Source organism: Lactuca virosa, chromosome 5, assembly GCF_052849685.1.
Source record: "Lactuca virosa cultivar CGN04683 chromosome 5, Lactuca_virosa_CGN04683_v6, whole genome shotgun sequence".
Lineage (NCBI taxonomy): Eukaryota > Viridiplantae > Streptophyta > Magnoliopsida > Asterales > Asteraceae > Lactuca > Lactuca virosa.
In genome coordinates, this window is record NC_136430.1 from 414,379,987 (window position 1) to 414,402,861 (window position 22,875).

Sequence of the window (22,875 nt, forward strand, 5' to 3'; positions counted from 1 at the left end):
TGTGTGTGAAGATCTAAGGCATTTGTGATGATTTTTGGTGGTTTTCATCACAAGGAAGAAGGAAGAACTTAGAGGGATCAAGAGAAGACCAAAGGAGTCCTTGTTGGTTCATCATTTGCAGTCTCCAGAAGGTATAAAGTCTATACCTTGCTTGTTCTTTTGTTAGATCCCTTTTTGGGGAGATTTAGGGCTTTTAAGCCATATTTTGTAACCAACCATGATTGCAAGCATGGTTGGGGGGGTCAAGGCTTCGGATCTAGGACCTTGGAGGGGTCACAAGGCAGTTAGGGGTTGCTTTTGCACCCATGGAAGGCTCCATGCATCTTAAGAGCTTATTTTTGGGCATTTTAGGCTCAAATTCCCACGCATGCACGTAAAGTTTGTAACTTTACGTGCTAGATCGATCTTAGGGGCATAGATATATCATTTAGACAAGAGTTGCACTTCAGAAATCGAAGAATTAGAGCTGGATGTTATCGACTCGGCGAGTCGTTCTTGGGACTCGGCGAGTCGGAGACTTGACTCCCTTTTTCTGTTAGGGTTCGAAGGAACCCAGTTGGGTGATGTAAGAGTTTTATAGGATCCAAAGGAGTGACCCAACATATTGGACTTAGCCTTAGACCTGGAGTTCATGGGACTCGGCGAGTACATGAACAGACTCGGCGAGTCCAAGGCAATCTCCCAGCATATGAAGATGAACTCGACGAGTTGTTCATACAACTCGGCGAGTCTAGGATAGGACTTGTTCTTCAGATGAAGATGAACTCGGCGAGTTGTTCATACAACTCGGCGAGTCGGCTGAAGGATCATTCGATGTTCGAATAGGAGGAGAACTCGTCGAGTCATTGCCTAACTCGACGAGTAGGGACGAGATGAGGACAATTAGATGGATAAGGACTCGACGAGTTGGCGGCCCAACTCGGCGAGTCAGGTCAGCTGGAAGTTGACTTTGGCTTGACTTTGACTAGGTCAGGGGTAAAATAGTCATTCTACCATAAGAGTAGTTATCAGACCCTGATTGAGTGTTTTGTGGGAATTATAGTCGGAGGATTTCCGGAGCAGCAGCAGCAGACAGAGAGTTCCCGCACAGATCGGCAGCTACTACTACGAGGTGAGTTACCTTCCAGTAGGGGTGGGTCTAAGGCACCAATGCCGGCCCACCAGTAGGTAGTTATGTTTGAGATGATTGTCTTTGTGATAATTATCTTGGTATGTTAATGTGTTATGGTCATGGGATATGCCTGTGTAATATGCTATGTGTGTAGAAGGGATTAGTTGTCCCTACCCAGTTATGCCTAACTGTATGATTACCTCTTGTTACGGTATGCTAGTGCTAGGGGTGAAATAGTCCCCAATTACCGGTTGAAAGATACCGATGGCGTGTACCGATTGAAAGATACCGATGATGGTTACCAGTTGAAAGATACCGATGGCAGTTACTGGTTGAAAGATATCGACGGTGTTATGTGGTATGTGGTATGATGGGGGAACTCACTAAGCTTTGTGCTTACAGTTTCAGTTTTGGTTTCAGGTACCTCTTCGTCCAAGGGGAAAGAGTCGGCGGCGTAGCAGCGCATCACACACATGGTTTCCGCATCGGATTTTCTGGGATTGTACTCTGATTTTCATTGTTCCTGATGATATGGTTTTCGAGACATGATTTTATGATTTTATGAATGATGAAATAGTGACAATGTTTGGTAACCTAAATGATGATTTACTTAATTTAAAACATTTTTTTTGGCCTCAAATTTTGGGATGTTACAAGTTGGTATCAGAGCCCTGGTTTGAGGGATTCGGACACACCCACGGGGGTGGCTGGACTCAAACCGAGGGATTAAAAGATTTTTCACAAAGAAAACAGTTTTCTAAAATCTAAGTTAAGGAATTTTGAGAAAGAACAAGGTGTGTGATGCGTGCGACCGGTCGAGCTCAAGTAAGTTTTCCCCAAGATACCCATACTTGTTATGTTATGACATGTGATATATGATTCTGAGAACTGCATGCTAGACTAGGGCTAAGGATCTAGGAGGATGCCTTGAATGCATGTTGTATGAGCTGTATGCTAGTACTGTCTAATCAACAGTAGGGTAGCCTGATTAGGTTATGTTTGAAGTGGTTACTCGATGCACGAATGCTGCCTGCTTTGTGCTATAGGGGTCCTGACTAACTTTAACTAACTAGTGAGCGGATATGTAACAGTATCCGCAAGCTAGTTAGGGAATGTTGGTAGGGACTCCTAGTGCAGCTGATGGCGGAGAGTACGTCAGAGAGTGCCCTAGGAAATCCTAGGATGAGATCAGTGGAAAGGGTATCGGAAAAAGGGACTCGGTGAAGTCGAAGTAATCCTTGAGGAAAGTACGGATAGATGTGGAAGGTAGTATGGGCCCGTACTACTGGAAGCAGAGGATCCGTACTCAATTCAAGGAGGGCTGAGATGGAACCAGGGGACTTGGAGAATGTGTGAGACCTCTCGAGAGTATGTATGATCCTGATGTTTGTATGTTTATTTTCAGTATGATGACCATGCGACATGGAGCGGGAGGCTCGGGGTCAGGATCAGGTTCGGGCTCGGGTGAAGGATCCGAGCAGGTGGATGGTGGACTACGCGAGTTCATCACGTCGAAGATCACGAGAGGTATCCTTGAGTCGACCCCGGTCATCTTCGGGTCGATCAAGGAAGGTATCATCGAGCTGATGGAGGATCGCCTCCGATCATTCAGGAGTGATTTGGCGTCTAGACAGGAGGGTATGCGCATACTGTCCTTTAAGGACTTCAGAGGGAGTGGTGCGCCGGATTTCCATGGGGTGAAGGACCCCATTGCTTCTAGGAGATGGATCGCAGACATTGAATCTGCGCAGTTGACGAGCTTCTGCCCGGAAGGTTCAAAGGTTCGTTTCGCTGCGGGATGTTTGAGGGATCGAGCCAGAGATTGGTGGGAGTTGATTGGTGATACGTTGGGAGCCCCAGCCATTGAGGCTATGACGTGGTTAGATTTTGTGACCCGATTCAGGGCCGAGTTTGCACCAGCTGTGGAGCTCCAGCAGCTGGCCAGGGAGTTCTTGTATATGAGACAGACTACGGAGACTGTGGCGGAGATCACCGCCAAGTTTCGGGAGAGGGCTTTGTTGGTGCCCCAGTATGCGGGTGATGAGGAAATGAGGAGGACCCGCTACCATGACATGCTACGAACCGATATCAGGGAGCATGTCAGTTTTTCAGCCTGCCCCACCCTAGATTCCATGATTGTCAGGGCAAGGGAGAGGGAGATTGATCTGGAGCACATACGGAAGAGGAAGGTAGAGGAGGGACAGACGGCAGGGGCTTCGGGGAAGAAGCCCAAGGGATCCGATGTTAGGCCGAAAGGCCAGTCAGGGCGGGACCGTTGTGGGAAATACGGTCGGTCACATGAGGGAGTTTGCCGCACTGGGCCGGGTTCCGGCTGCTATAAGTGTGGAAAGATTGGGCATTTTGGCAGAGATTGTACTACCCCTACTCCTGCGATTCAGACATCAGACCTGATTTGCTTTCATTGCAATCAGAGGGGCCATAAAAAGGCCAATTGCACCAGATTGACAGCAGCAGCGGCGCCGGCAGTAGCGCCAAATCCGGCGACTGCGCGGGTTACGAATGGCCGGAAGGTCAAGACGGAGGCTCCAGTGGTTTGGAGCCGAGCATTTCAGCTGACAGTCGAGGAGGCACGCGCTGCACCCGATGTGGTGACGGGTATGATTTCTCCTCTCAGATCTTTTATGTTATGTTGTCATGATTTTGATATGTTATATATATATGTGTTCTGTTTAGGATCGTTTCATGTGAACGGTATCCCAGTTCAGGTATTGTTTGATTCGGGTGCTACCCGATCGTTTGTCTCTCTTGCGCTTAGCAAGAAGTTTCCTGACTCTTCGGGCATGTTGGATTGCCCCCTTGAGGTCGAGATTGCGGACGACCGGTCAGTGCAAGCATTAGAGGTCTACCGAGATTGTGTTTTGAGGATGTTTCAGGAGCGTTACCTGGTAGATCTGGTTCCCATACCCTTGCGGGGGAACAAAGTTATTATTGGTATGGATTGGCTAATCCCCAATGGGGCAGTGATTGACTGCGCGCAGCAGTTAGTGCGGATCAGGACCCCAAGTGGGGGAGAGCTGGTAGTTCAGGGCGAGAGGCCACAACAAGGACCAGCTTTATGTTCGGCAGCGAGGGCTAGGCGCTACCTCCAGCAGGGTTGCGCCGGATATGTCGCCTATGTTATGGATACCCGGGAGGCGGGTAAGGTGACGGTGGGTGATGTACCCGTGGTGCGAGAGTTTGCGGATGTATTCCCCGAGGAGTTGCCTGGGATACCTCCGAAGAGGCAGGTGGAGTTTGGGATCGACCTAGTCCCTGGTGCGGCTCCGATAGCCAAGGCACCGTATCGATTGGCTCCTCCTGAGATGTAGGAGTTGTCTACTCAGCTGCAGGAGCTGTTAGACAAAGGATTCATTAGACCAAGTAGTTCCCCCTGGGGAGCCCCGATTCTGTTTGTGAAGAAGAAGGACGGGTCGCACCGGATGTGTATAGATTATCGGGAGCTGAATAAGGTAACGGTAAAGAACCGTTACCCACTCCCGAGGATCGATGACCTCTTTGATCAGCTACAGGGAGCATCTTGGTTCTCCAAGATTGATTTGTGTTCGGGGTATCCTCAGATGAGGGTCAGAGAAGCGGATGTGCAGAAGACTGCTTTCCGGACGCGCTATGGCCATTATGAGTTCGTGGTGATGCCCTTCGGGCTCACCAATGCTCCTGCCGCGTTCATGGATCTCATGAACCGCGTGTGCAGACCGATGTTGGATCGGTCTGTGATAGTTTTTATTTATGATATCTTGGTATATTCCAAGACGAGAGAGCAGCATGAGGAACACCTGCGGGAGGTTCTGGATACTTTGAGGAGGGAGAGCTTGTATGCCAAGTTCTCCAAGTGCGAGTTCTGGTTGCGCGAGGTGCAGTTCCTTGGGCATCTCGTCAACCAGGACGGGATTTCGGTTGACCCGGCCAAGGTAGAGGCCGTGATGAGGTGGGAGGTTCCGAGGTCTCCATCCGAGATTCGGAGCTTCCTGGGATTGGTAGGCTACTATCGGAGATTCATTCAGGACTTCTCCAAGATAGTTGTGCCCCTGACCAGGCTGACGAGGAAAGTTGTGGTCTTTCGCTGGGGGCCTGAGCAGCAGGCTGCATTCGAGACATTGAGACAGAGATTGTGCGAGGCGCCAATCTTAGCCCTACTAGAGGGCATGGAGGATTTTGTTGTATACTGTGATGCGTCTATCTCGGGCTTGGGCGCAGTATTGATGCAGAGAGGGCATGTTATTGCTTACGCTTCGAGGCAGCTGAAGCCTCACGAGGCGAACTACCCGACGCATGATTTAGAGCTGGGGGCTGTTGTGTTCGCCCTCAAGATTTGGCGCCATTACCTATACGGGGTTCGTTGTACTATCTACACGGACCACAAGCGCCTGAGGTATCTCATAGACCAGCCAAACCTGAATATGAGGCAGCGTCGGTGGCTTGATGTGGTAAAGGATTATGACTGTGAGATCCTCTACCACCCGCGGAAGGCCAATGTGGTGGCCGACGCGCTTAGCCGCAAGGCAGCGCCGATCAGGGATATATATATGAGGATGACAGTGGTGACTCCGTTGTTGGAGCGGATTCGGGAGGCCCAACAGGAGGCCATGAAGGAGGAACATCAGAAGAGTGAGGGGATTGTGGGACTGGTTTCCTCCTTCGACTATGATAGCCGAGGATTATTGACATTACACCGTAGGGTGTGGGTACCGTACCTCGGGGGTGTGCGTCAGGTGTTGTTGGAGGAGGCGCACAAATCCCGATTCTCCATTCATCCCGGGGCGACGAAGATGTATAGAGATCTTCGTCTAGACTATTGGTGGCCCTGCATGAATCGAGATGTAGCATGGTACGTGGAGCGGTGCTTGACCTGCAGGAAGGTCAAGGCCGAGCACCAGAGGCCACACGGCAAGATGCAGTTGTTGGATATTCCTCTGTGGAAGTGGGAAGATATTACTATGGACTTCATCACCAAACTTCCCAGGACCGCGCGGGGAGTGGATTCCATTTGGGTCATCGTGGATTGGTTGACCAAGAGTGCCCACTTTATACCGATCCAGGAGTGTATCTCGGCCGAGAAGTTGGCCGGCATATACATTCGAGAGGTGGTGACTCGGCACGGAGTGCCAGTCTCCGTGATTTCAGATAGGGATGTGCGGTTCACTTCCAGGTTTTGGAAGAAATTCCATGACGAGTTAGGTACTCGTCTGCACTTCAGCACCGCCTTTCACCCACCGACGGATGGTCAGAGCGAGCGGACCATCCAGACTCTGGAGGACATGCTGCGGGCATGCGTGCTAGACTTCGGTGGTAGCTGGGATACTTACCTCCCATTGGCAGAGTTCTCTTACAACAATAGCTACCACGAGAGTATCGATCGTCCTCCCTTCGAGATGTTATACGGGAGGAAGTGCAGGACCCCGATATGCTGGGGTAAGGTTGGCCATAGGGTCATGGGGAGCACCGAAGTGGTGCTCAAGACGACAGAGAGGATTCAGCAGGTTCGGAGCAGGCTTTAGACTGCACAGAGTCGGCAGAAAAGTTATGCCGACAAGCGCCGATCAGACCTGGAGTTCCAGGTCGAGGATAGGGTTCTCCTGAAGGTGTCGCCATGGAAGGGCGTCATCCGATTCAGGAAGCGGGGCAAGTTGGGTCCCAGATATATTGGACCTTTCGAGGTTATAGCCCGGGTGGGCAAGGTGGCGTATAGGCTGGATCTGCCAGCCGAACTCAGTCAGATTCATAGCACCTTTCACGTCTCACAGCTGCGGAAGTGTCTGTTGGACGACTCAGCAGTGGTGCCCTGGAGGATATTCAGGTCGATGACAGCCTGAATTACATTGAGCGACCTGTGGCGATCCTCGACCGGAAGTCGAAGGACCTGAGGAACAAGAAGGTCGAGCTGGTGAAGGTGCAATGGCAGCACCGAAAGGGCTCGGAATGGACGTGGGAGCCGGTGGATGAGATGATGGAGCATTATCCGGAGCTTTTCCATGAACGAGCAGCAGACTTCGAGGACGAAGTCTAAAATAAGTGGGGGAGATTTGTAGCACCTAGTTCCTGGTATGTATTTCCTTTATTTAAGAATTTTTCATTTTGTCTTGGGACTCGACGATTTGGCGGCCCAACTCGTCGAGTAGAAGCGGTTTAGACCCGGGGTTTAAGTGGTGGACTCGTCGAGTCGGCGGCCGGACTCGACGAGTAGACGATGTCTGGACAAAAACCCTAATCTGAGGGTTTGCACCCTATTTAATCATCTCATTCAGCCCTCACTCGTCCCTATTGCTCCCAGAAACCCTCCATAGTGAACCCTAACTGTGTGTGTGAAGATCTAAGGCATTTGTGGTGATTTTTGGTGGTTTTGATCACAAGGAAGAAGGAAGAACTTAGAGGGATCAAGAGAAGACCAAAGGAGTCCTTGTTGGTTCATCATTTGCAGTCTCCAGAAGGTAGAAAGTCTATACCTTGCTTGTTCTTTTGTTAGATCCCTTTTTGGGGAGATTGAGGGCTTTTAAGCCATATTTTGTAACCAACCATGATTGCAAGCATGGTTGGGGGGGTCAAGGCTTCGGATCTAGGACCTTGGAGGGGTCACAAGGCAGTTAGGGGTTGCTTTTGCACCCATGGAAGGCTCCATGCATCTTAAGAGCTTATTTTTGGGCATTTTAGGCTCAAAGTCCCACGCATGCACGTAAAGTTTGTAACTTTACGTGCTAGATCGATCTTAGGGGCATAGATATATCATTTAGACAAGAGTTGCACTTCAGAAATCGAAGAATTAGAGCTGGACGTTATCGACTCGGCGAGTCGTTCTTGGGACTCGGCGAGTCGGAGACTTGACTCCCTTTTTCTGTTAGGGTTCGAAGGAACCCAGTTGGGTGATGTAAGAGTTTTAGAGGATCCAAAGGAGTGACCCAACGTATTGGACTTAGCCTTAGACCTGGAGTTCATGGGACTCGGCGAGTACATGAACAGACTCGGCGAGTCCAAGGCAATCTCACAGCATATGAAGATGAACTCGACGAGTTGTTCATACAACTCGGCGAGTCTAGGATAGGACTTGTTCTTCAGATGAAGATGAACTCGGCGAGTTGTTCATACAACTCGGCGAGTCGGATGAAGGATCATTCGATGTTCGAATAGGAGGAGAACTCGTCGATTCATTGCCTAACTCGACGAGTAGGGACGGGAATGAGGACAATTAGATGGATAAGGACTCGACGAGTTGGCGGCCCAACTCGGCGAGTCAGGTCAGCTGGAAGTTGACTTTGGCTTGACTTTGACTAGGTCAGGGGTAAAATAGTCATTCTACCATAAGAGTAGTTATCAGACCCTGATTGAGTGTTTTGTGGGAATTATAGCCGGAGGATTTCCGGAGCAGCAGCAGCAGACAGAGAGTTCCCGCACAGATCGGCAGCTACTACTACGAGGTGAGTTACCTTCCGGTAGGGGTGGGTCTAAGGCATCAATGTCGGCCCACCAGTAGGTAGTTATGTTTGAGATGATTGTCTTTGTGATAATTATCTTGGTATGTTAATGTGTTATGGTCATGGGATATGCCTGTGTGATATGCTATGTGTGTAGAAGGGATTAGTTGTCCCTACCCAGTTATGCCTGACTGTATGATTACCTCTCGTTACGGTATGCTAGTGCTAGGGGGTGAAATAGTCCCCAATTATCGGTTGAAAGATACCGATGGCGTGTACCGGTTGAAAGATACCGATGATGGTTACCGGTTGAAAGATACCGATGGCAGTTACCGGTTGAAAGATACCGACGGTGTTATGTGGTATGTGGTATGATGGGGGAACTCACTAAGCTTTGTGCTTACAGTTTCAGTTTTGGTTTCAGGTACCTCTTCGTCCAAGGGGAAAGAGTCGGCGGCGTAGCAGCGCATCACACACATGGTTTCCGCATCGGATTTTCTGGGATTGTACTCTGATTTTCATTGTTCCTGATGATATGGTTTTCGAGACATGATTTTATGATTTTATGAATGATGAAATAGTGACAATGTTTGGTAACCTAAATGATGATTTACTTAATTTAAAACATTTTTTTTGGCCTCAAATTTTGGGATGTTACATGACACTACATAAAACACCCGCTACAAGCACATGATAGGGGAAAAATAAATTAAGTACTGATTGTTTATGTCATTTTGCATAAAAAGTTGTGTTTTTATTAAAATTGTGTAATTAAAATATAAAAAATAAATTATATAAATGATGTGGAGTGGCGGGCATTTCCTGATGTGTGTAAGGACTAATAAGAATATAGTGAAGTTGATGTGACATACTTTTTGAGTAAGTATGCTGTAGACCACTCCATATAACATCGAGAGTTGGCAACCGATATACACTATTGTGGTGTGGAACAAGTGAAGGTGTTGCGTTACTACTAGGCTGCATGTTTTATAAATTTATTACCTTCATAAATTAGATTCTTTTTCACAATATATGTGTAGACTTATAACGGTTAAGGCATAGATTAATCTTGTTCCATTATATAATTTGACTAGTTTGTTAGATTTTGGTGTCTAAAGTATATCAATATAGACTTGGATAATATCTTAGATCGTGATTGCAATCATTTTCCAAAATTTATGATTTCAACCCTTATGTCTTGGGTATCACGAAATCTGATTTAGGATAATCCAAAAGAGACAATTTAAAAGTCACGTCACTTCCAAATCCGAAACACAGAAACTACCTTGCTACTTTACGTTTTGAGAGATAGCGAGAATCTGATGAACAGATTTCGAGTATATAGAATGTAACCTTTTTTTTCTTGGAACATGCAATCTATTCTTATATAGGGAAGAAAGTAGTTAAATGGTGGTTATATGCATTTTGGCGTCAAAATAATGGTTGGAAGGTTGGTTATATGATATAACTGACTATTACATCATAATGACGTCACCACCGCCACGGGCTCTGCCCCTTAGAACCTTGTACCCATGGATGCTTTCATCGGACCCCGTATTCCCGAGTTCATATTTGTCACTCCGAATATACTCCTGTCTCGATAAGTAGATGGAGCTCAGTCTATCTTGATATTAATAATAACTATACTAAAATATGTTATAACACCAAAATAAGCAACATAGCTTGTGTATTTTATCACCTCTAATAAATAAATATGTTAGAAAAAATTAATAAGGAAAACATGATAAGTACTTCTTACCGAAGAGATGTTTGAGTCTACACTCCATGCAAAGTCATCTTTTTTTTTTTTGTGGTTATTATTTGCTTTAGTATTTTTTAGTTTTTTTTTCTTTTACTTAATTAACCCAGCATCATTAATCATATCATCATAATGCATTTTATATTGTGATTACGCCATTTTCTTTCCTTCCCAAACCTTTTTCTCCAAGCTCTAATTCTTGGTCTTTCTGTTTTGTTATCTTCCCAGAAGACAAACATGTTCAATGATCAAACACTTTCTTCTTCACATGATCAAGAACAAGGCGATGATGATGATGAAAACATTAGAGAAATCCATGCTCTAACCTCCCCACTTCCAGCACCACCCTACCGCCCTCACCGTGAGCCCTGGGAAAGCACCAGCCACCGATCCTCATCCCTCTCAGTAACCAGCACCGAAAGTGAAAACTTCACCACCATGAGCAGAGAGTTTAATGCCCTGGTCTTGGCCGGAACTGGCATAAACGGAAGCGAAATCAGCGAGGGAGTGAACAGTATGAACACCAACAATGGAAGCAGTAATCTGGAAAGGATTGGTGAGGAAGATATGAGAGAAACTAATCCGTTAGCGATGGTGCCAGATAATAATCCTATGGAGTCGCCGACTAGACCACAGGGTGGCACAAGTTCCATGATCACCGCCGGTGGAAACCATAGCGAGGTGTCCGTTCAGAGGGTGAAGAAAGATGAGGTCGAATCGAAGATATCCGCTTGGCAAAACGCCAAGATCTCAAAGATCAATAATCGATTCAAACGTGATGATGCGATCATCAACGGGTGGGAGAATGAACAGGTTCAGAAATCCAGTTTGTGGATGAAGAAAGTTGAGGTACGTACGATTCTTCTAACGGGTCAAAGCATACACACGTATCCTGTTAAGTGTTAACGAAAAGTCTTTTAATTGGTAATCAGTCGTAGCTGTAGTTTTTGTCATTTTGTTAATACATTATCTTTATGCGATACTATAAATCAACTTAAACTCTTAGAGAACCCTGTAGCACTAATCTATCTTCTGACACAACTTTAAATGAACATAGTACAACCCTTATATGCAGTGAAATTGATTTTCAGATAGGTGAACCGATTTTGAGATAGGAGAGTGAATAGTAAAGATCCGATGTGAGAAGAATATTAACTGATTTCCTTTTCATATATATGTTTTTATTAAGCTATATGCTGAATCAAAGTCGTTATAAAGATTGTTTAAATGTTATACGAACATGATATTGGTTGGTGTAGAGAAAACTGGAGGAGAAACGAGCAAGGGCAATGGAGAAAATGCAGAATGACATAGCAAAAGCTCGAAGGAAAGCAGAAGAAAGGAGAGCGACTGCAGAGGCAAAGAGAGGGACAAAAGAGGCAAGGATCTTGGAAGTGGCCAATTTGATGAGGGCTGTTGGTCGAGCTCCTGCCAAACATTCCTTCTTTTAAGGCCTATCGCACGACAATTATATATAATAATTAAGCATGCATGCACCCGAGCCATGTAAGTTTTTTGGAGTGAAGAGTACCCAAAAGGCTAGGTGACATTTCTGAGGTGTTGTACCAAAGATACACGAATTTTTAGGTGCAATGTTTGTATGTTTTTGATGAACAAAGACAAGAGTAGTGAGTGTTTAAAGTGGTTTACAATCGTTAAGAAGTTTGTAACAGTCTTGTGTACAGTTTTGTTTGATAACATTTGAGGTTGAATACGTGTTTTACATATTTAAATCAATATACATGTTGATCATAGAGCTTAATGGTTGGGAAATGAAATTTTAAAATGGAGGCCTACGTTCAAAACCTAGACAGCTTCGTTAATTATTTGCATTCCATGATTTAATCTCACGCCATGGATGGTATTACGATTGTCTCGTATATGATCAAAGTTTCATAGGAACAGTTGGGCCTAGAGGTGCACAAAACGGATCCAAAGCTTTTTATCTGTAAAATAATCCGACCCCTATATTATTTTATTTGGTTACAAAAAAAATCCAATAGGATTTTCTGTAGGATACCTTTTTATCTAAAAAAAATATAATTTCCCACCAACATCTAAAAAAAAAATCTATCCACGGGTTTTGACCGGATCCTATAATTTCCAACTAAAATTTAGTCTGGATTATCCAAAATCTGAAATTGGCTGGATTTGATTTTATCCGATCCGGATATTAAAAAATCTAAAACCAAATTTACTAGGACCATGTGCACCTCTACTTGGACCTTGTATGTTCTCCTTTGAATGACAAATGAATGCTACTTATTATTTAGTTTTATCAAACACTATATCAAACCTAATACTATCTTGATAAGGTGTGAATTCACATACTCTATTGTTTGTGAAATACTCATATTGCTTGTAAAATTCTGATATTATGAAATTGATATTGTTTGTGAACAATGTCACATTGTTTGGTTCGGGTTCGATTAAACTAGGGGTATGCTTTCCCTGTCCTTGTCCCTATCTTTTAACTTCGGGCATACAATGTATCTATGCCCATCCTTAGTCAATTACAATCCTAATGTCAGGTATCCATCAGATACGTGTGTTTTTACCATCTGTAGGCACAACATCTATAAAGAAAGAAATACACCCCTAATATAGATCATAAATTAAATTAAGTCTACATCCTTAAAAAGGTTATAATAAACTTGTAAATTTCTTTAATCATTTTAAAATTTTGAGTCATAGCTAGCGCTTTTAGTTAAAATATTTTTTTAAAACAATAAACACCATGGACTAAATCGAAATGGACCAACTTGGGTTCACTTAAACAAGTCGGCTTGAATTAAACAAGGTAACTATTTAGTCTAAGTAGGAAAAATTCATTTCCTACTCATTAAATTCTTAGACTCAAAAGAATATCATATTCCAAATTTCATGGATATTTATGGTATTTGATATAGTTTTTTTTTTCTTTTTGGGAATTACATCACATATTATGAGGGCCAAAATCTACCACAAGTTTGGAAAAGATATTTAAAATAAATACAAATTTCCAAGACTTAGCAAGTCTTTGACGTCTAACTTGGGCAACTCATTGCATTTATTCATTTTTAATTTGTCTTATACTTTCGTTCAAACATCACAATTTTGAGTGTTGTGTGCTCCACACAAATAGGCGCCAATTTGAGGTATAATCCACATGAAAGATTCTTCTTAACACCCGACACTATATATAACCTTAAGGGGGTGTGGCGTTTCATATATGCATCAATACAAAACAAAAATCACCAACATGTGCACTTACATCATGAACCCTTGTGTGTTTATAATCTTCTCACTTCTCTTGCTACTCACTGAGACTACAACTGCTAACCAATTGGTAGCAGTGGGAGGAGGAGGAGGAGATGATGATGATAAAGGTGTTGTCAATAAGTGCACTGATAAAGAGAGACATGCTCTCCTTGATTTCAAAGTTAGCATTCAAGACCCCAATGGTCATCTCTATACATGGAAAGCTGAAGAAGACGATTGTTGTAAGTGGTTCGGAGTCACATGCAACAACGAAACTGGTCATGTCACAGAGCTTGAACTATGGCACAGTGGTCTTGGAGGTAAGATTAGCCATTCGTTGCTTAACTTAAGCAACTTGAATCATCTTCAACTTTCCTTCAATTCTTTTCATGGACCCATTCCCACGTTCATTGGTTCCATGACTCAATTAAGGTACCTTGATCTTAGCGACAATGGTTTTAATGGAATCATTCCAGCCTCACTTGGTTCCTTGACCGAATTAAGTTATCTTGACCTTTCCCACAACTCTCTTTATGGAACCATTCCTCCAGAGTTTGGAAACCTCACTAACTTAGAAGAGCTTCTCCTTGGATATGTTGGAAGATGTAGAGTTGAAAATCTGGAGTGGATATCTCATCTATCTTATTTGCAACATCTTGAGATGGATGAGATCTCCATGTCCAAAGCAAACAATTGGGTTAATGTAGTTTTGGGTCTTCGAAAACTATCACATTTAAGTTTACAAGGATGTGAGCTTTCTCAAGTCATGGATCCATATTCTTCTTTTGTCAAATCTTCTTCATCAATTGAAATCCTTGATCTTAGAAACAACAATCTCACCTCATCCATGTATACTTGGTTATTCCCATTAACCAACAATAAGCTTCGTTTTCTTTTGCTATCTAGCAACACGTTAGATGGGATACCAAAATATCTTGGTAACCTTTGTAGTTTGGAAGTTTTTAGATTTGAAAACAACTCTGCTATTGTCAACCTTCCTGATTTTCTGAACAACTTGTCTGGATGCACATCAGTTACATTACAATGGTTGTCAGCTTCAGGAAGCCAATTTACAGGGTCATTACCCGATGAGATCCAAAACTTTTCAAACCTAGGATACTTGTGTCTATCTCACAATTACTTAAACGGAACTATAAGTGAGAAAGTGTGGGAACTACCAAAACTTGAAACCCTTGACGTTTCTTTCAATAATCTTAGAGGTGCCATCTCTGTAAACATTGGAAACTCGAAGGTTTCTATAATTGATCTTTCAAAAAACTCACTCGAAGGAGTTCCTTCCATAGATCCCATGTCAAACCTTTCTTATGCAGAGGCGATTGATCTAAGCTCTTGCAATTTAGGGCCTCAATTCCCAAAATGGATTCAAAATCTCAAACATCTTACTCGTCTTGATATTTCTAACACTAGAATATCAGACACAATTCCTCTTGATTTTTGGGACACGTGGCCTTCACGATTACATTATTTCAATCTCTCTTCCAACAACATCAGTGGAAAAGTATCAGATTTATCATCGAATTTTGACTTTGGTTCGGTGATAGATTTGAGTTCCAACAACTTCTATGGTCCAATACCTAATGTTTCTTCCACTGTGGCATCATTAAATCTCTCCAGAAACAAATTCTATGGAGGGATTTCCTTTTTATGCCAAATTGTTGATGGGTTTTTACAAGTTCTTGACCTCTCCCACAACTTTTTAACTGGCGAACTTCCAGACTGTTTATGGAATTTCAAACAGCTAAAAGTTCTAAATCTGGGACACAACAACCTATCTGGAAGGATTCCTACTTCAGTTGAATCTTTGATCAAACTCAAGGTATTGTATTTATACGACAATAACTTCTCTGGAGAATTGCCCATGTCTTTAAAAAATTGCACGAGTTTAAACTCGTTGAATTTGGGGGGCAACAAGTTTTCGGGTAACGTGCCTGTTTGGATTGGAGAAAACTTATTGGGGTTGTATGTTCTTATCCTAAGATCAAACAACTTCTTCGGAACCATGCCTTTACAATTATGTCAATTAGAAAACCTTCAAATCTTGGATTTGTCAATAAACAATCTCCATGGAACCATTCCTTCATGTTTGAACAATCTTACTAGCATGGTTCAAGAAGGATTCACACAAGTACAAGATCTACAATATGATTACTCATCGTATTTCCATTTAGGTAGAGATGGTGTTGCTTATGCTGACCATGCAGTGGTTGAGTGGCTAGGAGATGAGCGTGAATTCATTAACAATTTGAGATTGTTGAAGAGCATTGACCTGTCAAGCAACAATTTAACAGGGCAAATCCCATATGAGATCACCAATCTTTATGAACTCATTGCATTAAATTTATCAGGGAACGCTCTTCGTGGAGAGATTCCACGTAATATGGGTCTGATGAAAAAACTTTTAGCTTTGGATTTATCTAGAAACAATTTGTCGGGAGATATACCATCAAGCATGTCTCAAATGAGTTTATTGGATTACATAGACGTCTCATGTAATAATTTGGCGGGTAGAATTCCATCTAGCACTCAACTCCAGTCCTTTGAGCCTTCAAGATACGATGGAAACATAGGATTATGTGGACCTCCCCTTATTACAAAATGTCCTGGAGACGAAGAAGATGAAGTACCATCTGTCATTGGTAAAAGTAAGGGTGATGGAGAAGGTCTAGATGAATTTTGGGTATGGTTCTATATTGGTGGGGGAGCTGGTATTGCTACTGGGTTTTGGATATCATGTGGTGCTTTACTTTTTAACCGCGTTTTGGATATCATGTGGTGCTTTACTTTTTAACCGCCGTGTGGGACGTTGCTTTTTTTTGTTTCTTGATGACTTCAAAGATTGGGTCTATGTGAAGATGGTGGTGTTCTTTGTAAATCTGCGGAGGGTTGCACATATGTAGTTATTCACTTATTTGTATCTAATCTTCTTTTGTTCTACTTTATATGGTGTTTTTATTTAGGGCTAGAGATAAAAGTAATAAAATTAGGTTTTAAGCCCCTACTTTTCACGAGAAAAGAGTATTCATGCATGATTGAGGTCGACTGAGAAATAGATAAAGCACGCCATTGTAGAATGTCTTTTAAGGACACCGCTTATGTGTAACTACTAATACAAGAAATATAATTAAGGGATAATCACAAAATATGACCACAGTGGTCACGTTTATATCAACAAACTCGAGCTTTTTTTAACCTTTTAAACAGAGTGATCGCTCATTGTGTAGTGGATTAATTCAAAACTTCATCAAATTACAAAATTGCTACTACTAGCAAAAAGCTCCATAAATATCAAATTAGTATGAGTCTTTTTTAAGGATATTGTGGTTGGGTGGATTCATAATTATGTTAAAATATACTGTCAAAAAAAAGATCTACGTGTTAAATAGGATCACCAATTTTGTATTACTTCTAAATAGTCTGAATGGTTTTAGTAATTGGAATTAATATCTCACATGAAACTACACACCAATAGAAAATATCAAAATGAGCAAGAACTTTGAAATGCACTAAGTTGATAAAAATACAATAGATTAAAGATAAACATAACTCTGAATATCTTCTTCACTTGAAATACTTCCAAAATTGCAAAAAGTATTTAACCCTACATGAAATCTTACCCAAGATAAAACATAGTAAATGTATAGGGCAAGGCAAACAGCACTCAGCAATCTAAGAATCAGCAATGGTGACCTCAACCTCAACACCAGGTTCAATGGTGATGGAGGTGATTTGCTTCACAACATCTGGTGAGCTGAAAAGATCAATCACACGCTTGTGTACACGAAGCTCAAATCTGTCCCATGTGTTTGTTCCTACATTATTACAAACAGCAAATACAAAAACTAAATGTTGTTCTTTCATTAGAAATAATGAGATGAACTTGCAGTATAACACAAGCAAAATGAAAAGTTAAATTACCTTCACCACAAGGAGATTTCCTGGTTGTGATATTAAGAACCTTGGTGGGCATTCTAACTGGTCCCTTAACTCTCAACTTCTTGTCCTTTGCACCACGAACCAAATCAGCACACACTGTCACAAATCCCCAATTCAAAAAAGTTAGTCAAGACTCTTCTGAACAATCACTAATATAGACATCAAAGGATTATTAGATCATGGTAGTTTAGTCATTTTGTTAGTAATAACCAATGAAGAACACGAGTTCCCCTCAGCACCATAATTACATACACAAGAACAAACAGATAAGCTAAAGAATCTGCTGAAAGAACACGGACCTTTTTCAAGATTTTTAACATTCTTGGAGGAAAGAGTAATCCTAATCTTGTGAATCTGTTCTTGAGGCTCTTCTAGCCCTGGCTTTGTTGGTTTCATCGCTGCATACGCCATCTTCTAGATACTGTTAATCACAACCTTAGTCAATGATTCGATCCAGCATAAGATCAAATGAGTATTAAAGCTCTACACTACAGAACAATCAACACATGCAATATAGACAAAAGGAAATGCAATCAGCGTATGAAGGCACATATGAAACTCTAATTTTTACGCAACATCTAACCTCCAGAAAAGAACATACAAACAGTACAACTTCAACATGATTTGAAACAAGTATGCAGACATTATTACCAACAAAGTCTCGTAGACCTTGTAATCCTTCGATAAATAATACATAAATAATAGAGAGTGACACGCATAACATGTATGATTACATATACGAGGAGCTGATAAAAACGGACGGAAAATAAACGTGTAGAGATAGTGGAATTACTCCGGTACAAAGTACGGCGACGGCGACTCTACCTTCTTTACCTCTTGCAGTGGTGATATTCAGTAGACGGCAGGAGAGATATTAAAACCCTAGGCCAATTTATATAACTCCGGCCCGAAATGTTTCGAATAAGAGAGTTGTGGCCCAACTAAATAGTTTATATGAAAAAAAAAAGCCTCGTTTAGCTTAACAAGATGAAATTTTACAATTGGACCTCCGAACTCAATCTAAAATTGATAGGTTTGTTAAGAGATATAATGGGTGCTTCGGCCATATGAACGCTTTGTTCTTTGTTAATGTTCTATAATTTTTTTTATTTTTTGCATTATAAGGACAAAAAATCCATTTTACCTGTTAGCTACATGTCCTCCCAAAAGTGCTTCTACTATGGTGTATGGTTCGGTTTCAAACAGTGAAACCGACCAAACCGGGCATCAGTTTGGTTTTATGGTTTGGCTTGCAGTTTCACATTTTCGAAAAGTCGTGAACAGTTTGTTTGTGGTTTCAAAATTTTCAAACCGTATAAAACCGAACTGCACCATAGGATATCTCTATTCTAATAAATAAATAGTTTTAATCTCATTTTGCCAAGTGTCACTCTAATACAACTACTTATTAATATTATGTCATGTGTCATGTACATATATATTAGGCAACTCATTTCAAAATTCAAATTTACATTTTCTAATTATATGTTAAATTTGAAGTTATAATAACTTTAAAATTTTGATATATCTCTTAATTAATAATTTATTTAAAATGATTTATTTAAAAAAATTGATTAATAATTATAAATTTTTATTATGAAAGTTTAATTAATTTTATAACTCGTGGTTCCCACGGGTTATATATATATATATATATATATATATAGGGAAGGGTTATATGGAAAATAAAAAAAACCTTACAAAAATCATAAAAATCATAAAAAAAATACTTAGAGATCACAAATATTTTTTTTTGACATTTTTTACCTAAAAATCGCAGGTTTATTTACAAAATCGCTGAAAAAAAAATAAAAAAATCATGTTTTTTTTTGGTTTTTTTTCAAAAAACAAAATCAGCGAAAATAAAGAAAAAGCTGCGAAAATTCATAATATAAAATCAAAAAAAAAGATTTGTGATGTCTAAGTATTTTTTTATGTTTTTTTATGATTTTTACGGTTACGGGGTCAGTGACATTCTTGGAATAAACGTACCTTTCCTATATTACTTCCAGAAATTATCTCTGCTTCTATAACACGCTTACCCAATGCTATAACTAGTAGCCTTGTTCCATTACACAAACCGTATTTCTTGTCAATATTCCTCAATAACATAACTGGAACACCGACTTTTAATACCAATTTATGAATTGGCAAACCTGAAGGTCTAAGGCCATTTAGAACATCAGGAGAGTATAAAGATTCGTCAAAGTCATCGTGTACAAAATCTGATTGACAAAGACTGTCTGAACTTAAGTATTCTTTTTCATCTCCAGGAAATAATGATAACAAACGATTGTTTATTTCTTGAACAACTTCATTTTTCGGTGCAAGGATTGCTCTTTTTTGAAAAAACATCGGATTATTGGCATTTTCAACAATAGAAGGATAGACAAATGTAATTAATGAACCAATAGGATCCGATGAATCTGTAATGAGAATATCATCTGGTATATCAATAATTGTCTCGCCGTCGTTTAAGCCACCAACCTTTCCTTCACCTATATTCAAAATCCAGTTTGCAAATGTGGCTGTTTCTTCAATATTAGATGTTTGAAGACTTAACCTCATGTTTTTTGTTAATCTTAAGACCTTGCAATTTGACCAAATATAGGAGGAACTTATTGAAGCATTGACTATGTCTTGTCTACTTCCATTTGGAACAACAGGTAGAATTTATCTGAAATCACCTCCAAAAACAATTGCTTTTCCTCCAAATGGCAAATTTGAGTTGCTACGAAGATGACAACCCAATATATCCTTCAAAGATCTATCCAAAGCTTCAAAGGCATGCTTATGAATCGTGGGTGCCTCGTCCCATATAATCAATGATGTTTTTTTTAACAATTCAGCAACATCACTTTCCGGCGTTATAGAATAAAACGAATCATCGGTAAGATTTAAAGGGATTATAAATCGAGAGTGCGATGTCCTGCCTCCTGTCAATAATAATGAAGCAATACCACTTGAAGCAACATTTAACACAATTTCACCCTCCGATCTTAAAGCGGCGGATAATGTTTTCCAGAGAAATGTTTTCCCTGTACCTCCGTAACCGTAAACAAAAAAGACACCTCCTTTCTTTTTTTTTAACATTTGTGATAATATCGTCGAAAACATCTCTTTGTTCATCTGTTAATGAACCAAGAAGCTGATAAAACTCTTGCAATAGATTCGTCCTGTCAAAATCTAGCTCCTCAGTAATCAATCGATTATTTGAAGAAGATATAGACTCATGATCAGGGTAAGGCATTCCATCAAAATCTTTGAGGCTTGAATTGTTGTGGAATAAAAAAATTTCAATCTCATAAAGTGTCAAGTTCTTAACTTGATCCTCATCAAGCGATAAACCTGTAGAAATTGCAAGTTAATTTTTATAGATATATAACTATATAAAATTAAAACATACCGATAATAATAAGGTTAATAAGATTTAGTTAAATATATAAAAATATATAATAAATTTTATTGAATAAATATAATATATTATGTAAGAATTATTAAGTAAAACATTAATTTAAATAATGAAAAATAACATATTACATGGTGCCTTTAATCTTAGTTGTTGATTGTAGAGAATTCCATCTGATAAGTATTGCCAAGTTTTTTCCCAGACACAGTACGGTCTCGACAAACTATTAGACTTCAGCATAGTTGCAAATAGATAACGCAAATAATATCCAGAACCTGAATGGCTTGCTTCCTCAATTGCATCAATATATTCTCTATCATCTTCCAAAAGTCCAAGAGCATAACATGCCTCTCTAAAAGTAGCACACATGTCCATTAACCGTACGAATGTCTGCAAAACATTTCGGACCTTTGACTTTATTTAAAAGGATTCTCAAAAAATATGCTTCCCCAACATTAGGAGAGACAGTGTGAATTCGACCGATAGAAAATTCTTTTTCTCTTGGCTTCCAACAAAGATCCTTCAATTTCCAAACAAACTTGGTAGGAAATTCAACATAAGAAAGTTTTTGTGCTTCCTTATTATGTTCATTACACTCCATCCAAGCTAAGAACATCGAAGAAGAAACAGACTGTTTATTGAGGACATCTTCAATATCATCGTCAGCATCGTATACAACATTTTGTTGTACAGGAAGATGAAAAGGAAGCCTCACAACAGAAGGAGTCCTGAAATGAATGTCAAATTTGAATATACGCCACGAAGCTTCACATGCAGACAAATATCTACAATCGTAGTAGTTTTTTATTTCGTCAACTAAATCATCATTATCATCTGCGTTGTTGCTTGGTACAACCGTAACAGTAGCCCTATCAGGACCCTTGTTAATATATTTGAACAAATATTTGATGGAAGCACCCTGATTGCACCACTCAACATTAATGTGAGCTTAATATCTTTTCAAGAGGAGTTTGTGATATGGAACCACACTTCTATTGTCTAACTTAACACCAGACTTTTCCACAAAAGATCCATCATTACGTCTCCTATATATTGGATAACCATTTTCATCAACCAAAGTATGCTCTGTGAATGTCTTTGGGAAGTTTTTTGAACACTTGTTATCAATCATGCATGGGCATTTAGAATTATCACTACCACAAGGACCATGCATCATGAACTCGCTGACAAGTGCATACAATTCTGGATCGTCGTCTTTGTTTGGAATTCCAGCATAAATAACCCGATCAATATGTTCAACGGTTGGGAGCTTGTAATCAGAGTGCATGAATAGACATATATGAGCATGAGGTAGGCCGCGCTTTTGAAACTCCACCGTATAAACAACTGAAAATTTATTTACATAGAGACGTATTATAAGATTTTGAAAAAAATAATGTAACATATTAACAATAAATATAAAAACACTTTAACAATAAATTATTAATATAAATTACCTGCTTCGACCGAACCCAATAATGAATTTTTCTTTAAGTCTTTAATCAATGAATCTAGCTTCATTTTGAACAACCTAGATAGGATATTCGGTCTGTCTTTGGGTTTGAGGTTTGTGTCAGCAATAAACCTTTGAATATCGGGCCACTTTGGATTGCATGTTACAGTTATGAAATAATCTGGGTAGCCAAACCACTTACAAAGTGACATGGCATCTAAATAGTTCTGCATCATGTAGCGTGCACCACCAGTAAAAGAAGGCAATATCACACGCTGCCCAATATTCGAAATATTTGTATTTCCATTGTTTTTCACGCTGCGTAAAGTTTCATAGGACTCACATCGAAGAACTTTTTGTTGGTTGCGTATGTAATACAGTCTCTAGCTTTCAATCATCGTATAAGCATCAACCAGAAATTGTTGAAAAAGTCTTCTTGAATTCAGAATTAATGAGAAAATATTAACTCTGTCTTGAATGCTATAAGAAAAGAATTATCTCATTGTACAGTTACGCCGTTTGTTA

General features: G+C 40.7%; 5 protein-coding genes across 6 annotated transcripts; 2 read left to right on the forward strand and 3 right to left on the reverse strand.

The window, feature by feature from the left end:
* The first annotated feature begins 10,343 nt into the window (after positions 1-10,343).
* Positions 10,344-12,006, forward strand: LOC145112188 (remorin 4.1-like). Its single transcript, XM_079048388.1, has 2 exons — positions 10,344-11,143; positions 11,554-12,006. Exons 1-2 carry the CDS (start codon positions 10,532-10,534, stop codon positions 11,743-11,745), a joined length of 804 nt encoding a protein of 267 aa, XP_078904514.1. The 5' UTR covers positions 10,344-10,531; the 3' UTR covers positions 11,746-12,006.
* A 1,515-nt stretch (positions 12,007-13,521) lies between these two features.
* Positions 13,522-16,492, forward strand: LOC145112045 (receptor-like protein EIX2). Its single transcript, XM_079048257.1, has 2 exons — positions 13,522-16,262; positions 16,300-16,492. Exons 1-2 carry the CDS (start codon positions 13,536-13,538, stop codon positions 16,450-16,452), a joined length of 2,880 nt encoding a protein of 959 aa, XP_078904383.1. The 5' UTR covers positions 13,522-13,535; the 3' UTR covers positions 16,453-16,492.
* Positions 16,493-17,036: 544 nt separating this feature from the next.
* Positions 17,037-18,426, reverse strand: LOC145112046 (small ribosomal subunit protein uS10y). 2 transcript variants are annotated; one of them, XM_079048259.1, is made up of 4 exons: positions 18,314-18,426; positions 17,788-17,909; positions 17,471-17,584; positions 17,037-17,364 (listed from the first exon to the last, which is right to left on the reverse strand). In XM_079048259.1, exons 2-4 carry the CDS (start codon positions 17,897-17,899, stop codon positions 17,222-17,224), a joined length of 369 nt encoding a protein of 122 aa, XP_078904385.1. In that variant the 5' UTR covers positions 17,900-17,909; positions 18,314-18,426; the 3' UTR covers positions 17,037-17,221. The 2 variants fall into 2 exon arrangements, with proteins under 2 accessions (XP_078904385.1, XP_078904384.1); XM_079048258.1 differs by having other exon boundaries at positions 18,282-18,412.
* A 1,027-nt stretch (positions 18,427-19,453) lies between these two features.
* On the reverse strand, positions 19,454-20,056 carry LOC145114004 (uncharacterized). The gene has a single exon (XM_079050029.1). It carries the CDS (start codon positions 20,054-20,056, stop codon positions 19,454-19,456), a length of 603 nt encoding a protein of 200 aa, XP_078906155.1.
* Positions 20,057-20,161: 105 nt separating this feature from the next.
* LOC145114005 (uncharacterized) lies at positions 20,162-22,586 on the reverse strand. Its single transcript, XM_079050030.1, has 6 exons — positions 22,355-22,586; positions 21,883-22,244; positions 21,364-21,816; positions 21,029-21,287; positions 20,630-20,836; positions 20,162-20,526 (listed from the first exon to the last, which is right to left on the reverse strand). Exons 1-6 carry the CDS (start codon positions 22,584-22,586, stop codon positions 20,162-20,164), a joined length of 1,878 nt encoding a protein of 625 aa, XP_078906156.1.
* Positions 22,587-22,875: the final 289 nt, after the last annotated feature.

Bases quoted from the DNA above. Each gene is read 5' to 3' on its own strand.
- LOC145112188 (XM_079048388.1), top strand. From the start codon at position 10,532: ATGTTCAATGATCAAACACTTTCTTCTTCACATGATCAAGAACAAGGC. The intron at 11,144-11,553 runs GTACGTACGATT...TGGTTGGTGTAG, and splicing joins TGTGGATGAAGAAAGTTGAG to AGAAAACTGGAGGAGAAACG.
- LOC145112045 (XM_079048257.1), top strand. From the start codon at position 13,536: ATGTGCACTTACATCATGAACCCTTGTGTGTTTATAATCTTCTCACTT. The intron at 16,263-16,299 runs ATTGCTACTGGG...GTGGTGCTTTAC, and splicing joins ATATTGGTGGGGGAGCTGGT to TTTTTAACCGCGTTTTGGAT.
- LOC145112046 (XM_079048259.1), bottom strand. From the start codon at position 17,899: ATGGCGTATGCAGCGATGAAACCAACAAAGCCAGGGCTAGAAGAGCCT. The intron at 17,585-17,787 runs GTCCGTGTTCTT...GATTTGTGACAG, and splicing joins TGTTAAAAATCTTGAAAAAG to TGTGTGCTGATTTGGTTCGT. The intron at 17,365-17,470 runs GTAATTTAACTT...GTAATAATGTAG, and splicing joins GAAATCTCCTTGTGGTGAAG to GAACAAACACATGGGACAGA.
- LOC145114004 (XM_079050029.1), bottom strand. From the start codon at position 20,056: ATGAGGTTAAGTCTTCAAACATCTAATATTGAAGAAACAGCCACATTT.
- LOC145114005 (XM_079050030.1), bottom strand. From the start codon at position 22,586: ATGATGCAGAACTATTTAGATGCCATGTCACTTTGTAAGTGGTTTGGC. The intron at 21,288-21,363 runs GTCTCTCCTAAT...AATGTTTTGCAG, and splicing joins CTATCGGTCGAATTCACACT to ACATTCGTACGGTTAATGGA. The intron at 20,527-20,629 runs GTTCATTAACAG...ACGGAGGTACAG, and splicing joins AGAGTTTTATCAGCTTCTTG to GGAAAACATTTCTCTGGAAA.